Source organism: Chiloscyllium punctatum, chromosome 42 (assembly GCF_047496795.1).
Source record: "Chiloscyllium punctatum isolate Juve2018m chromosome 42, sChiPun1.3, whole genome shotgun sequence".
Lineage (NCBI taxonomy): Eukaryota > Metazoa > Chordata > Chondrichthyes > Orectolobiformes > Hemiscylliidae > Chiloscyllium > Chiloscyllium punctatum.
In genome coordinates this window covers 11,002,976-11,015,865 of record NC_092780.1, presented here as the reverse complement: position 1 = coordinate 11,015,865, position 12,890 = coordinate 11,002,976, and the positions used below count along the sequence as shown (strand labels likewise).

Here is a 12,890-nt window from a genome sequence, read left to right as displayed (position 1 = left end):
CACTTAAATCTGAGGAAGATTAAGCAGGGAAAGGGTAGTTTAAAAGTTGAATCGTGAGTGACTTAAACCTACCAAGGTGTTAAATAGAGCAACACTTGTGTGAGTATGATATGTGATATTTGGGATATCGTGTGTGTGTTTCTGGTGCTGTACAAAAACTTGTTTCTTTTTCAGTTTATAAATGTGTTTTGAGATTAATGGGGTTATATTTTTACTCTGGTTAAAAGTATTTGAACTCACAAGTAGAAAGTTTAAATTATTGTATCTTCATTTCTTTTGTAATAAACTTCCATTTTACTGTTTAAGCAAAATTTGCAGAATTGTGTGTTATGTTTCAATGAGAGGCCACTTTTGGGTAAAGCCAAAACAAAAAACAAGAATCGTGTTCGGTCTGAGGTCTGACCTATGTGGTAATACATCAGCTAGGATCATAACAATAGCAATAAAGAAGTAGTTCTTCCCTGATAAGCATGCTCTTATTGTTATTCTCCTGACTTACTGGAGATTTTTCAGAATTTACAAGAAAGTGGATAATCGGTGGTATGTTAGATTCTTAGTTTCTTTTTGTTTCTTGCAGTAAATTGAAAACTAAGATGTACCTGGCCCTACAGTCCCTGGAGCTTGATCTTTCTAAGATGGCACATATGTTCAGGTAAATCTACACTCTTCTGGTCTGGGGCAGTAATTGTTGAGATTAGAAGTAAGAACCAAAAAAGGCTGAAAAAACCTACCTGGTCTGGCAGCATTTCTGCAGAGACACAGTTAACCTTTCAGGTTGATGACCTTTCATCAGAATTCTTTTTTATTGGGGAAAACAATGGAAGTTGTCCAGCATAAAAGTGAAGTGCACCAGATAGAACAGGAAAGTGGTGGATGAAGACTGGTTGGGTTTCCATTCATTGAAGAAAATGACTAATGAGGGGTGGAGGTGTAGAGTCCTTGGAAGGTAGTGCATCTGGGAGCAGGAAACTGTTTAAGTGCAATATGGCATCAGAAGAGTCCTGATCTTCCTTCAGAAGAAACTATAAAAGGGGAAGAAAAGTCAAGTCAAGATAGGAATAAATATGTTCAGTGGGACAGGAAGCAATGGATATACTAGGTGAACTTATTTATGGAGCACATTTTTTGGTTTTCCATTGTTGAGATTGGTTTGTGTCAAAGTTGGATTACAATAACTTAAAACAGGAGGTAAGATCACTGAAAATAACTCTGCAAGTCCAGTGGCTTGCCATGAGAAGTGTTGAAAAACATGTGGGTTTGATTTTGTGCAAACTCAGGCACCCAAACCTCTAGACTTGCTGCTGAAATGAAGTGAAATGAGTAGTGTCTCTTGATTCAGCTAATTTTAGAAGAGTCTTAAGTGTCTGTCTATTTCACGCTTATGTTGTATTGATGTTTCCTTTTTGTTCTTAGTGATGTTCGGTTGTGAGTCAAGTGTGTGTAGTTGATCAGGTTAAAAAATAAAAATGAATGAGCTCCCTTTCAGACACGGCTCTTATAAAGGTTATGAACTGATTCCAGAGACTTATGCTGTGTTGTGGTTAAAGTTCAAATTTCTTGCTCATGTTTGAAACCCATCCCAAATGTAAAGCTTTCTCCCTCCTTTCATGATGGTTAATGACCTGAGCTGAGGGATCATTCCACAGATTACCAGGTGGCTTGTGTTTCCTTAACCACAATTCTTTGCCAGGCTAACCTATCAAAGAGGCATCACACTCCAGTCCAATGAAAATGCCCATGCATTAGTGGGCGGCACGGTGGCACAGTGGTTAGCACTGTTGCCTCACAGCGCCAGAGATCCGGGTTCAATTCCCGCCTCAGGCGACTAACTGTGTGGAGTTTGCACGTTCTCCCCGTGTCTGCGTGGGTTTCCTCCGGGTGCTCCGGTTTCCTCCCACAGTCCAAAGATGTGCAGGTCAGGTGAATTGGCCATGCTAAATTGCCCGTAGTGTGAGGTAAGGGGTAAAGGTAGGGGTATGGGTGGGTTGCGCTTCGGCGGGGCGGTGTGGACCTGTTGGGCCGAAGGGCCTGTTTCCACACTGTAATTAATCTAATTTTCTAATGGGGTCACTGGATTGGAATGGGAACCTGGTTAATTTCTCCATTCTCACCTCTGCCTATTTCCAGAAGCCCGTTATAACATCCCAGTTCAACATTTACAGACTTGTGTTTGTCCACTAGGACTTTGCCAATCAAATTTGTGGCGATCAGCATACCATATTCGATACTTGATACAAAATATATTGCAACGGGTGGGGTAAATTTTTTAAAAGTCACTTAGAGGTGAACTGGAATTAAGGAACAAGACTAAAGGTGACATCAGCCCTGTCAAAAAATATGTTTGGTAGCAGCAACTAATCACCACACAGCATCTAGTTGTGGTCTAGCAACTGAAATATTTCAACGTGTTTTATTTCATTTATTGAGGACCTCTTTATCACATACCTAAATGAACCCATTCTTTGGGTTTTTTTTATGTTTAAATTAGTTTTCCTCACAGGAATTTATGCTTTTGACATAAGCATGAATTTTCAGACAGTCAGGAGCTAGGTCCTCAGTTGAATAGGTCACTGCAAACTCATAATGTCCTTCAGATTAAAATCTCTTGCCTGCTGCAGTGCATCAATTCAACATGTTAGTAGTCAATTTCCTCATAAAACAAGCGGCAAGCGTATTTAGCTTCTTACTCAGTCGGCATCTAAACAGAAATCCGTTTAATTACACATGCACCAATTGGGAGTTGGCCATTTAGATGTATTAGAAATTCAGTATTATTGTGAGATGACTAATTAGAGACATGCTATTTTACAATATTGCTTTTATTAATACTTTTTTTTATTCTTCATATTATTACAGGTTAGCAACAAATGCAAGTAACCTTGATACAATACTTCAAGGAAGTGTTGGTTACCTTACCCCAAGGAGCGGTGGTATGTTTCTTTCATTGTTTGACCGTTGCATTTTATAGACAGTGTCTCGACAATGAGCTTGGCCTGGGCACCAATATTAATTGTTGCACCCCTGAAATAATAACAACACAATTAGACTGCACAGGTTTGTGAAGCTCCAGGTAGTTTCACAACAGTTAGCAATATTTCCAGTGTTACTTTCACCTTTACCTGGATAACATATAGTAACACCATTACATCTTGTCAGGATGAATGTGGTTGGGACACCATTGTGTCAGGCACATGTAAGTGTGTGGGACTGATTTTGCACATGCAATTTGTGTATGTAAGTAGATAAATTGACAACATTTTACTGCAGAAAACACCATTTATATTGGGATAATTACTGGAGTTCCTGTCATAGCTATTGTTTGCTGTAATTCATACAGACTGTTTGTTCCATTTACTGTCAGCTGTGTTTGGGGCCAATGCCACCACTAGGGGGAGCACTTTAGGTAGTTAAAAATGCTCACCTCTTGAATGGAATAATGTACATATTTGAGGCAGAATCTGTAAATTAACATATTTTAAGCATTTTTTTCTGTTAATAAATTGTTTACAGTTAACAATGCAGCTTACTAACTGCAATTAGTTTATGTCTGGCTATATTAGATTAGATTAGATTACTTTACAGTGTGGAAACAGGCCCTTCAGCCCAACAAGTCCACACTGACCCGCTGAAGCACAACCCACCCATAACGCTACATTTACCCCTTACCTAACACTATGGACAATTTAGCATGGCCAATTCACCTGACCTGCACATCTTTGGACTGTGGGAGGGAGCCAGAGCACCCGGAGGAAACCCACGCAGACATGGGGAGAACGTGCAAACTCCACACAGTCAGTCGCCTGAGGCAGGAATTGAACCCGGGTCTCTGGCGCTGTGAGGCAGCAGTGCTAACCACTGTGCCACCGTGCCACCCATTAAACCATATCACACACAGAACCCAGGGTGTCATTCAAAGGGAAGTGGCTCAAGTAACAAATTGTGCGAATTACAAACTTTAATCTTTCCAGCAATCATAGGGGTGTTGAGGAGATGAATTTAAGTTTTTTTTCCATTGCCACCTTTATATGTTGATAATAAAGGACAATTCAATGCCATTGTTGTATGTGCGGTGTGTATTTACTGTGTACATGGATTTCAGTGGCTATTTCACAACCTGTATTGTGAACAAGTACCTCGTTGCAGTTAAGAGTTGTGTAAAATACACTGTTTGCTATAAGTCTTGCTGAAAATGCAGCCCTCCTGCCCTAATGCACTGGCTACAACAGTGGTACTCTGTCCTGCCCACCCCTCAGTACACTTTCCCTAAAAAACTAGTGATTGGCCAAAGTAGCAGCAGCAATATCTCACACAGTATCTTTATGTTAGTTTAGACAGTGAGAATTGGTTAACACTCTAATGAAATCCTTCATGAAAATTGATAAAGCTTTCTACACAAAGCATTAATCTGTCTTTCCATTTCAGCTGGCAATTGATCTTTATGTCTAATGCTTCTAGTTTTTTTTCTGTTGCTTTATTTAGTGGTGGCTTTGTCTTAAGTCTATGTATCTTTGATTTTGCAGGACACTTGATGAACTTAAAGTACTACATCTCTCCTTATGACCTGTTTGAAGAGGGAACTGGTTCTCCTATGAACCTTAATGAAAGTAACGGTGTGTTGCCAGCATTCCATTTGTTGTCAGAAGCTCATTAGAGGGTGATATTAAGAATATAATGAGAAATGTCCAGGTTCTGGGAAACTGCAAAACTAAAGGTGTATTGTTTTCCCTGGTATCATTTTGAATCGAATTTATCAGCTTCTGAGGGTATTGAAGGTGAAAGACGTTTTGTTCATATCATTATTACTTGACTTAGTTCAGCCCATGTTTAGCTGACTTTCTGTGGCAGTCCTAAGTCGGTTATCTAGGTGAAAGTGAGTACTGCAGATGCTGGAGATTAGGGTCAAGAGTGTGGTGATGGAAAAGCACAGCAGGTCAAGCAGCATCCGAGGAGCAGGAAAATTGACGTTTTGGCAAAAGCCCTTCATCAGGAATGACATTTCTGATGAAGGGCTTTTGCCTGAAATATTGATTCTCCTGCTCCTCGGATGCTGCCTGACCTGCTGTGCTTTTCCAGCACAACACTCTTGAGTCTAAGTCAGTCATCTGTCAATGTAATTTTGGTAAGACTTCCTAATTCCTGTAAACTCATCAAAAGCAACATGTTGACAGTCATAACACGATAGATCATAAAGAGAAAATACAATACTGTATGACTGAAACTGCAGACTCCAGAAAACAGTTTAAGAAACTTTATCCTTTTACACTGGTAAATAAGTTTGGTGAGTTGAATGAACTGCCTCAACCTTGGAAGCTCAACTGTTCCTATTCTCCATCAGACCTATTTGTAATTTTGTGTAATGCTGTCTTTTTTATTTAACAAAGTTTGTTTTTTTTATGCTTTGTTTTGATGTAGTTTGAAAACTAATCATTTTTATTCCTCCTGTGCAGTTCCCCGTTCCTTGGGTATGAATGTGTTTGTAACAATTGAGGGACCCACCACGGCAATGTGTAAACTGCCGATAGCCCCCCTGATCACTGGTTCTCATCCCACAGACAACAAAGGGTAAGAAAACTTGTTGCTGATGAATGGGGGATCTTTGGCTAAAAATAATTGTTACTTGTTTAGTACTGCAGTTTGGAAATAATTGTCTTAAGTATAGTGTTAAAAGATACTTTCTTAACAAAGTAATGCAGTGGTTGACAATGGTCCTCACATAGGCTAATAATTGACCTTACCAAGATGCGGTTACTCCATTACAGACTGGTACAAAACTGTTCGGCTTTGCAGCAGCACTGCATTGTGTTGGTGCAACTTGAATCTGGAATCAAAGCCAAACCAGCACCTTGAAAATGCTAGGCCAGAGGTGGGGAACCTTTTCATGTTGGAAGGCCACATTATGTTAGTTGTAATCTAACAAGGCCACATCCAAGAAACTTCAATTATATATTCTTCACAATTCACATTATTTTGTAAAATTCTAAACTATTATGTACTGACTAACAAAAAAAAGTTAACTCTCTGGTATTTTAAATACATTCATTTTAAGATTAAAATAAAAATAATAATGGACGAATAAAACATATCAATAAAAAATGAAAGATTTGTTCTGCAAAATTTGGATTCATTCAAAAGGCCGCACACAATGGTCTAGAAGGTCGCATGTGGCCTTAAGGCCAAGTTCCCCACCCCTGTGCTAGGCCATGTTGTGAGAGTGATTAACAGAGCATTTCAGATCTTGGGCTTCAGAAATAAAATTGTTGAATACAAAAGCAGGGAGTTATTCTGAACCTTTAAAAAGCTCTGATTTGGCCACAGTTAGAGTAATACATCCAGGTCTGGACAAAACTCTTTGAGAAGGATGTGAGGGTTCTTGAGAATGATCATGTGAGAGGGATTTTAGCTGCATGATTAGTTTGGAGAAGCTTAGATGATTCTCCTTAGAGTAAAGGAGGTTATGGGGAGATTTGGAAGCAGTGTACAGGATTATGACAGATTTAGATAAGGTAGGTAAAGAAAAGCTATTTTCATTAGATATGAGATACAGATACAGAGGGGATCTGAAGAACGTTTTTTTTTAAATGCAGCAAGTGATAAAGCTCTGGAGCATGTTGCTTATGAGGTTGGGAGAAATAATAATCACTGGTTTCTAAAGGAAATTGAATAGGAACTTCAGAGAAATAAATTTGCAGTGCTGTATGGATAGAGTGAGGGAATGGGACTGGCTGGATGTTGGGCCCTTAACTCTAATTTATATAATGTATTTTGACTTTGGCACAAACATAAAACCCATTCAGATTGATACTAAACTTGAAGTGTAATTGTAGCCACAGCTACGGGAAAAGTGTTTCATTAGCTATTCCCCAAGCAATGTTTGGTGGGTTGTGGGGGTGGGGAGGTGGTCTGCACGTGCTGGTAATGTTGCAGCTTCTCAGTAACAATCCATCTATAAGCCGTTTTTATGAGCCATGATTTTTTCCCCCCCTCTGTTTATATTGCTAATATTTGAATAATTTTCTGTCATATGCTTTGGCATTGTAGGATGGTTTCTATTCCAAATGGTTTGCATGCTGCTTTATTTAATTTAGGACAGAAATAATTTTTTAATTGGCTCTCCAAATGGTATGTCTACCATTTCCTAAATATAGGGAGAAGCCTATAGCCAAGTCCTTTAGCCTTTGCTTATATCAGCTGAAAAAATGCACTCGCCTGTTTCCATAAGACCATAAGACATAGGAGTGGAAGTAAGGCCATTCGGCCCATCGAGTCCACTCCGCCATTCAATCATGGCTGATGCGCATTTCAGCTCCACTTACCAGCGTTCTCCCCGTAGCCCTTAATTCCTCTAGACAACAAGAAACCACAGTGCCATCAAATAATAGTAAATTGGGTCCTGTCTTCCACAACCAAACACTTTTTAATGATCAATAATTAGCATCAAAAAATTATGGCAAGGCTTTGATCAGTTATGATCTTGTTTTCTTTTAACTATCAGTAGCTCATTAGTCACACGTGGAGGAAATTCCTTATTTAATGTCTAGTCAAACTATGACAAAACCCAGTCATAAGATTCATTTTTCCAAAACTCCTTATTTTATTCTGTGTAATGCTATGGCATCATTTAAAAAAAGAGAGTTTGCATTGAGGCTTACGCCCTGAAGAGATGCCAAAATGCTTTATCGTGTCCTGACTGTTGGATAGCTGTGTGGTAACCTTGCCTCATTTTTCCTCTTCTAGCACTCCTTCCTTCTCTTCTGTGACAAACGCAAACAGTGTGGACCTTCCAGCCTGCTTCTTCCTAAAATTTCCAAGGCCAATTCCTGTATCAGCGTTCTGCATTCAGAAACTTCAGAACTTTTTAGGTTAGTTTATGGACACCATTTCTGAGAGAAATCGTGCCATTAGAGTTTTGGTCCTGTTTGGTGAGATTATCAGGATTGAGCCCGTGAAGTTGAAGTACTTCCTACTATCATTGATCAGAATTCTACAGCCAGCACAGTATCGTGTTTTTCGAGTTTCATTGTGGTGTCTTAGTTTAATCAATTCATAGATTAGTTATAAACTCAGTGCATGATGTGCATATCATTTATGATTTTCTGATGTTGCAGCAACTTTTCTATTCCAACAATAACTTGCAGTGTCTTTCACACACGTGGAACTATCACAAAACACCCAACAAATATTATCAGTCAAAATGTGACACTGCGCCACATTAGGAGATAGTAGGCCAACTGACAATGGGTAGGTTTTATGGAGCTTCTGAATGGAGGAGAGACCTTGAGAAATAATTCCAAAGCTAAGGACGAGGGCAGAATGTGTGTCCTGTATGTAATGATAGCCTTCAAACAACCATTCTCTGAAAACAACCAGGATTTCAAAGTTAGAATATTCAGGAACTGTCGAAGCACTGCTTAGGTGACTCTCAGTTCTGTGCTGAGTTTTTTGATCTCAGTTTGGGAATAATAATTGAACTTCGTGTTCATAGATTAAGTATTTTTTTTAAATGAAATCATCTGGGATTCCTGCACCTAATCTATATTTGGTGACATTATGCAAAATTGGATTGGGAGCAGATGACCTCACAGATTCATCGCTCAACTCCCACACACTTTGTCTCACCAACACAGATGCGATCATACGCACACACAGACCCCTACACAAGCGCATCCTCTATGATTTACATTTCTGAGAGAAAGTGGGCATTTTTGAATTCAGTGTAAATGGTGGTCGGAGTTTAAATAGTTTTCAGAATAGAATTTGAGATCTTAGGCCTTTAGTAATGTCCTGTGAAATTTTAAAAAAGCTCACTGATGCCACCTAGTAGTGAAAGTAGTCACTGTGATGGAATAAAGTACTCGTTTTTGTTGCAGTTTATTGGCAGAAATGTATTACAGATTATAGTAACCTGTAAACCATGAGCTAAATCTGTAACTAGCTTCTTGGTTTTAAAAGGGTGTTTAGTAAATACAATTTTCAATGTTTTTAGCTCAGAAAGCAACAGACTAGTGCATAGTCTAAACTGAACAATTAAAAGTTGACTTGTGTCTCATAATGATTTTTCACCTTCTATTCGTGACATTTATCATCTGTGTATATTTGGATAGGTATCCCACTCTTTGATCCTCCTGCCACTCCAGTTCCACTCTATGAATTGATCACGCAATTTGTACTCTCAGGGAAGGATGGCATCTCATCAACTTTGAAACACAACATGCGGTTTTATGCTGTGAGTGATTGAAATATTGAAGTTTATAAACATATAATGCTATTCCTTTGAAACATTATGATTGATTTTAGTTATTAGCTGACTTGTGTTTTGAATGCTGAGTTCACTGACCTTAGATAGGGTGCTGTTCGCCTCACTACCCTTAGGCTAGGTGTGGAAACATTAGGCAGAATATTCATATTTGCTACTCATACATATTTCTTGCAGAGTGCACTTAAGTGGACATTGGCTGAGGACAGGATTGGACTTCATGTGATCTCTTTCGCAATTAAGTAATCTGTTCATTATCACCATCATCATTGACTTGTGAAAGATGTCTCTTAAATGTAATAAAACTGTAGCAGGACTCATTTTTATGGCAAATGGAGAGCAAAGTGAGGTTATATGTCTTGAAGTAAATATTCCTGTACTATGTCAATATTCATATGGCAGACATACAATCTCTCACTTATTCATTTGATTGATTTCTTTAGATTTAGATTTTATTGTCATGTCTACTTGAGTACCAAGAAAAGTGTACAAAGTTGTCATTGCCTGCCACCATTTAGTGTACAAAAGACAGGGCTAAAAGCAGAAATAAAAGAAACAGCCAAAAGAAAAACAAGTGTCCAGATCACTCCTTGCCTCTGCCATGAGTCCTCGTCACCTTAAAAACAAAGCCCATTCTGTATGTGTAAGTGACATGGAGTGGGTGGGTGGACGGGGGAATAAAAGTAAGCTTTGCGGGTTTGACAAAGATCCTCCTGTCAACAACATCAATGATAAATGTAAACTGCAGGCTAACTTGAAGCTTATCTGTAAGCCTCTATTTCATAAAAGTACGTGTAATATTTAATTAAACTAAACCCTTGATGTTTTGCCAGTCTTTACCAGGCCAGCAGCATTGCTACTTTCTGAACAAGGATGCCCCAATCCACGATGGAAGGTCCCTGCAGGGGACACTGCTTCATAAAATCCCTTTCAGACATCCAGGCCAGGTGCCACAAATCCTGGAACTTATCCGACATCAAGTGGCCTACAACACACTGATTGGGAGCTGTGTGAAAAGGACTGTGCTAAAGGAAGGTATGAGGAGGTTTTCTTTGCAAGAATCTACTTGGTTTGCATGCTGGGGTTTTACATTTACCTGTTTGTGAGTTGGATATGCTCAGATTCTCGGATTGTACTCCCTTGTGGAGCAACAGAAGCTTGTTATATCTCATAATGAGTTGTTGAAATTGTTTCTACGAGAAAGCAAACATGCAACTTCCTTGTGACTTATTATGTCCTTGAAAAGACAGCTGAAAGGATTTGTTTTGACATTGATGAATTCTCTGTTCAGCATTGGCAACACTCAATGATTAATCTCCCTCATTTATTTTGGGCTTCCCCTACCATTTAATCACAGTCAGTTTTTGTTTAATGTCATGCTGAGTGTCATAGAGTCACAGAGTCACAGAGCTTTACAGCGTGGAAACAGACCCTTCGGTCCAACCCATCCATGTTGACCAGATATCCCAACCCAATCTAGTCCCACCTGCCAGCACCCGGCCCATATCCCTCCAAACCCTTCCTATTCATATACCCATCCAAATGCCTATTACATGTTACAATTGTACCAGCCTCCACCACTTCCTCTGGCAGCTTATTCCATACATGTACCACCCTCTGCGTGAAAACGTTGCGCCTGAGATCTCTTTTATATCTTTCCCCTTTCACCCTAAACCTATGACCTCTAGTTCTGGACTCCCCAACCCCAGGGAAAATACTTTGTCTATTTATCCTATCCATGCCCCTCATAATTTTGTAAACCTCTATACGGTCACCCCATAGCCTCCGACACTCCAGGGAAAACAGCCCCAGCCTGTTCAGCCTCTCCCTGTAGCTCAAATCCTCCAACCCTGACAACATCCTTGTAAAGTTTTTCTGAGCCCTTTTAAGTTTCACAACATCTTTCCGATGGGAAGGAGACCGGAATTGTATGCAATATTCCAACAGTGGCCTAACCAATGTCCTGTACAGCCGCAACATGACCTCCCAACTCCTGTACTCAATACTCTGACCAATAAAGGAAAGCATACCAAACTCCGCCTTCGCGATCCTATCTACCTGCGACTCCACTTTCAAGGAGCTATGAACCTGCACTCCAAGGTCTCTTTGTTCAGCAACACTCCCTAGGACCTTACCATTAAGTGTATAAGTCCTGCTAAGATTTGCTTTCCCAAAATGCAGCACCTCACATTTACCTGAATTAAACTCCATCTGCTACTTCTCAGTCCATTGGCCCATCTGGTCCAGATCCTGTAAGGAGATCCCAGCTATCTGTAAGAATAATAGGGTAGTTATGGTAGGGGATTTTAACTTTCCAAACATAGACTGGGACTGCCGTAGTGTTAAAGGTTTAGATGGAGAGGAATTCCTTAAGTGAGTAGAAGACAATTTTCTGATTCAGTATGTGGATGTACCCACTGGAGAAGGTGCAAAACCTGACGACCTCTTGGGAAATAAGGCAGGACAGGTGACTGAGATGTCAGTGGGCAGCACTTTGGGGCCAGCGACCATAATTCTATTAGTTTTAAAATCGTGATGGAAAAGGATAGACCAGATCTAAAAGTTGAAGTTCTAAATTGGAGAAAGGCCAATTTTGACAGTCTTAGGCAAGAACTTTCGAAAGCTGATTGGGGGCAGATGTACGCAGGTAAAGGGACAGCTGGAAAATGTGAAGCCTTCAGAAATGAGATAACAAGAGTCCAGAGAAAGTATATTCCTTTCAGGGTGAAAGGAAAGGCTGGTAGCTAGAGGGAATGCTGGATGACTAAAGAAATTGAGGGTTTGGTTAAGAAAAAGAAGGAAGCATATGTCCGATATAGACAGGATAGATTGAGTGAATCCTTAGAGTATAAAGGAAGTAGGAGTATACTTAAGAGAGAAATCAGGAGGACAAAAAGGGGACATGAGATAGCTTTGGCAAATAGAATTAAGAAGAATCCAAAGGGTTTTTACAAACATATTAAGGACAAAAGGGTAACTAGGGAGAGAATAGGGCCCTGAGAAGGTGAAGGCAAAGTAATTTGAGCATACCCTTAAATGTCTGCAAAATTAAAAGGATGTGCAGGGGGGGTGTAATGAAATTTTAATGAAAGTTTATAAGTATCTGCTGTCCATTCACGAAGGGCTTCGTGGGGAAAAAATTATCAAAATAAACCCAGAGGCAACAAACTGATTAAGCCACCCAGCCTTGTTCAGTGGTACTCACTGTTGTACTGTTGGGTAATATAGACACTAGTGGCTTACTTTTATTCCCGCCTTTCCACACACCCACTCCATCTCACTTAAACATACAGAATCAGCTTTGTTTTTCTCAACGATGTGTTGCCTGAGTTGTTGGTTGGTTGCCGACCTCCTTCCAGAAGGTGATATCAACTTGCAACTGGATTCATGCTGGTTTGGAGCTTAGAGAGCTAGTTACTGTGGTCATGAGTATGAATGGTTTATGGTATAATGCATGTGCACTGACTGGCTCTGGTGCCTTCTGGTTTCCTTAGAATATTATCTTTCACCTTGACCATGTAATATTTGTGCCACACAAGTGCCAAGCAATTACAATCTCAGTAATAGAACCTCAATATCACCCCTTGATATTCAACGGCATGGCCATCGTTAAATCTCCCGATACTATGTCAACATT

At 39.8% G+C, this 12,890-nt stretch overlaps 1 protein-coding gene across 1 annotated transcript in view; it reads left to right on the top strand.

Annotated features, from left to right (window-relative positions):
• Positions 1 to 12,890, top strand: part of med1 (mediator complex subunit 1) — a 51,684-nt gene that overhangs the window by 20,210 nt on the left and 18,584 nt on the right. The window contains exons 8-14 of the mRNA XM_072561381.1: positions 578 to 652; positions 2,857 to 2,930; positions 4,521 to 4,610; positions 5,448 to 5,562; positions 7,735 to 7,859; positions 9,102 to 9,223; positions 10,087 to 10,288. Coding sequence (XP_072417482.1) covers positions 578 to 652; positions 2,857 to 2,930; positions 4,521 to 4,610; positions 5,448 to 5,562; positions 7,735 to 7,859; positions 9,102 to 9,223; positions 10,087 to 10,288 — 803 coding nt within the window. The remainder of the gene's footprint in view (positions 1 to 577; positions 653 to 2,856; positions 2,931 to 4,520; positions 4,611 to 5,447; positions 5,563 to 7,734; positions 7,860 to 9,101; positions 9,224 to 10,086; positions 10,289 to 12,890) is intronic.